The 1612-nt window shown below is 40.6% G+C and overlaps 1 protein-coding gene across 1 annotated transcript in view; it reads left to right on the forward strand.

Annotated features, from left to right (window-relative positions):
- Positions 1–1612, forward strand: part of Ddx21 (DExD-box helicase 21) — a 32774-nt gene that overhangs the window by 23926 nt on the left and 7236 nt on the right. The window contains exons 13-14 of the mRNA XM_012515432.2: positions 938–982; positions 1520–1604. Coding sequence (XP_012370886.1) covers positions 938–982; positions 1520–1604 — 130 coding nt within the window. The remainder of the gene's footprint in view (positions 1–937; positions 983–1519; positions 1605–1612) is intronic.

The following is a 1612-nucleotide window of genomic DNA, read 5'->3' on the forward strand; positions in this document are numbered from 1 at the left end:
CTGAGGGGCCTGTGTACCCTGGGGAATGAACGCCGGGCATACTATGCTTAAATTTCTCATAGGTGAATGAAGGGTCCTAGGAATGGCAGGATCCATCAGTACAGTGGTGTCCTGTTATAATTTGGGGAATTGTACTGGTAGCAGAGAGAGGAAGATACTTAGTACCAAAAATTGTATCCTGTATTTACATTTTAAATATCCTTTCCAATTAACAGGGTATGTTACACAAGTCAGCCAGCCTCTTTTCCCTCAACTGTAAATTGAAGCTAATAAATGGCCTGTCCATACTTCCCAGAGGGGGGTCCATATTGGTTTTTTTCTGGATTTTTGACTTAAAGAGGACTTGTGACATTATCCGGAGCTTTGTCCAAAGTAAAACTTTCCTCTTTGTTTTTTTTAAAAAGTAGTTGACAGCTGCTTGAGGTTTCATACAGGGCCAAGAGAATGTATAATAGTCGGGAGGTTGCAGATCATTCCAAGTCTTTAAAAATATTCCTTGACTATGAGCTGTTACCCATTTGGGAAGGTATTGATTGGCCTTGGGTTAAAGTTCATCTAAAATTAATACCTGGTGGGCCAGCGAGATAGTTTGGTGGACCAAAGCACCTGCTTAGGCAAGATTAGGCAAGCGCAGGGACCTTGGTTTGATCCCCAGCACCACATGCGGCGCTGGCCCTGTCTATAGGGTGGGCTGAGCCAACCAGAGTAGACATAGTGCTGCATACCTGTAATCCCAGTGCTGGGAAGGCTGAAAGCAGGAGGATCACTACAAATCCGAACTGTGTAGTGAGACCCTGCAACAACCACGTACATTTAAAAATAATAATAAAAATAAAATTAATACCTTGTGGATTTTTTTCCTTACAGTAGCTGATGTTTTTACTGTATCACTTAATGTGTGGTGGTCAGATTAACTTCTGTTTGCCTTAATTTCTAGGGTGTTTGTTTTGATGTCCGTACTGCTGCAGTTACAGAAATACAGGTATTTTCTCTTGTATTTTAAAGTTAACATTACTGGGTTGGGAAGATAGCTAAAAGATTAAAAAAATAAAGTTAATATACCTAAATTATAAAGTGTTCATTACAGGATAATAAGATGGAACATAGCAAGAGTTCTAAGCCTCTTCTATAGGACAGCTGACAGTTCAAATTTTGGTGATATTTTTATTCTGTACATCTTTATTCAGTACTGCTGTGGGAAATGCAACTGTACCTGACATAGTTCATGAGCTCTGACAGCTGTAGAGACCCTGTAGCAATTGAGTGGAATGAAGCGAGTTATCTCATAATGAGGCTCTTTTTTCATTTGTCAGTGGCCCTGGCTTTAAGCTAAAAGGGAGCTCCTTGCTGTTTTGAACCAGTGACCTTTTAAAGCACTTGAATATCAAATTGGTTGTGCATTGGGAAATAGCAATAGAAATGGTTTTCCTCATACCTCTTAAGCCAACTTTAATTAATTAAGCCAACTTTAATTAATTAAAATCAAAACAGATTGAAAACCCAGTCCTTCTCTCAACAGGAGAAATGGCATGACTCGAGACGCTGGCAGCTTGCTGTGGCCACAGAGCAGCCAGAGCTGGAAGGACCACGGGAAGGATTTCGAGGCTCCAGG

Source organism: Octodon degus, unplaced genomic scaffold (genome assembly GCF_000260255.1).
Source record: "Octodon degus isolate 3935 unplaced genomic scaffold, OctDeg1.0 scaffold00005, whole genome shotgun sequence".
In the NCBI taxonomy this organism is placed as follows: Eukaryota; Metazoa; Chordata; class Mammalia; order Rodentia; family Octodontidae; genus Octodon; species Octodon degus.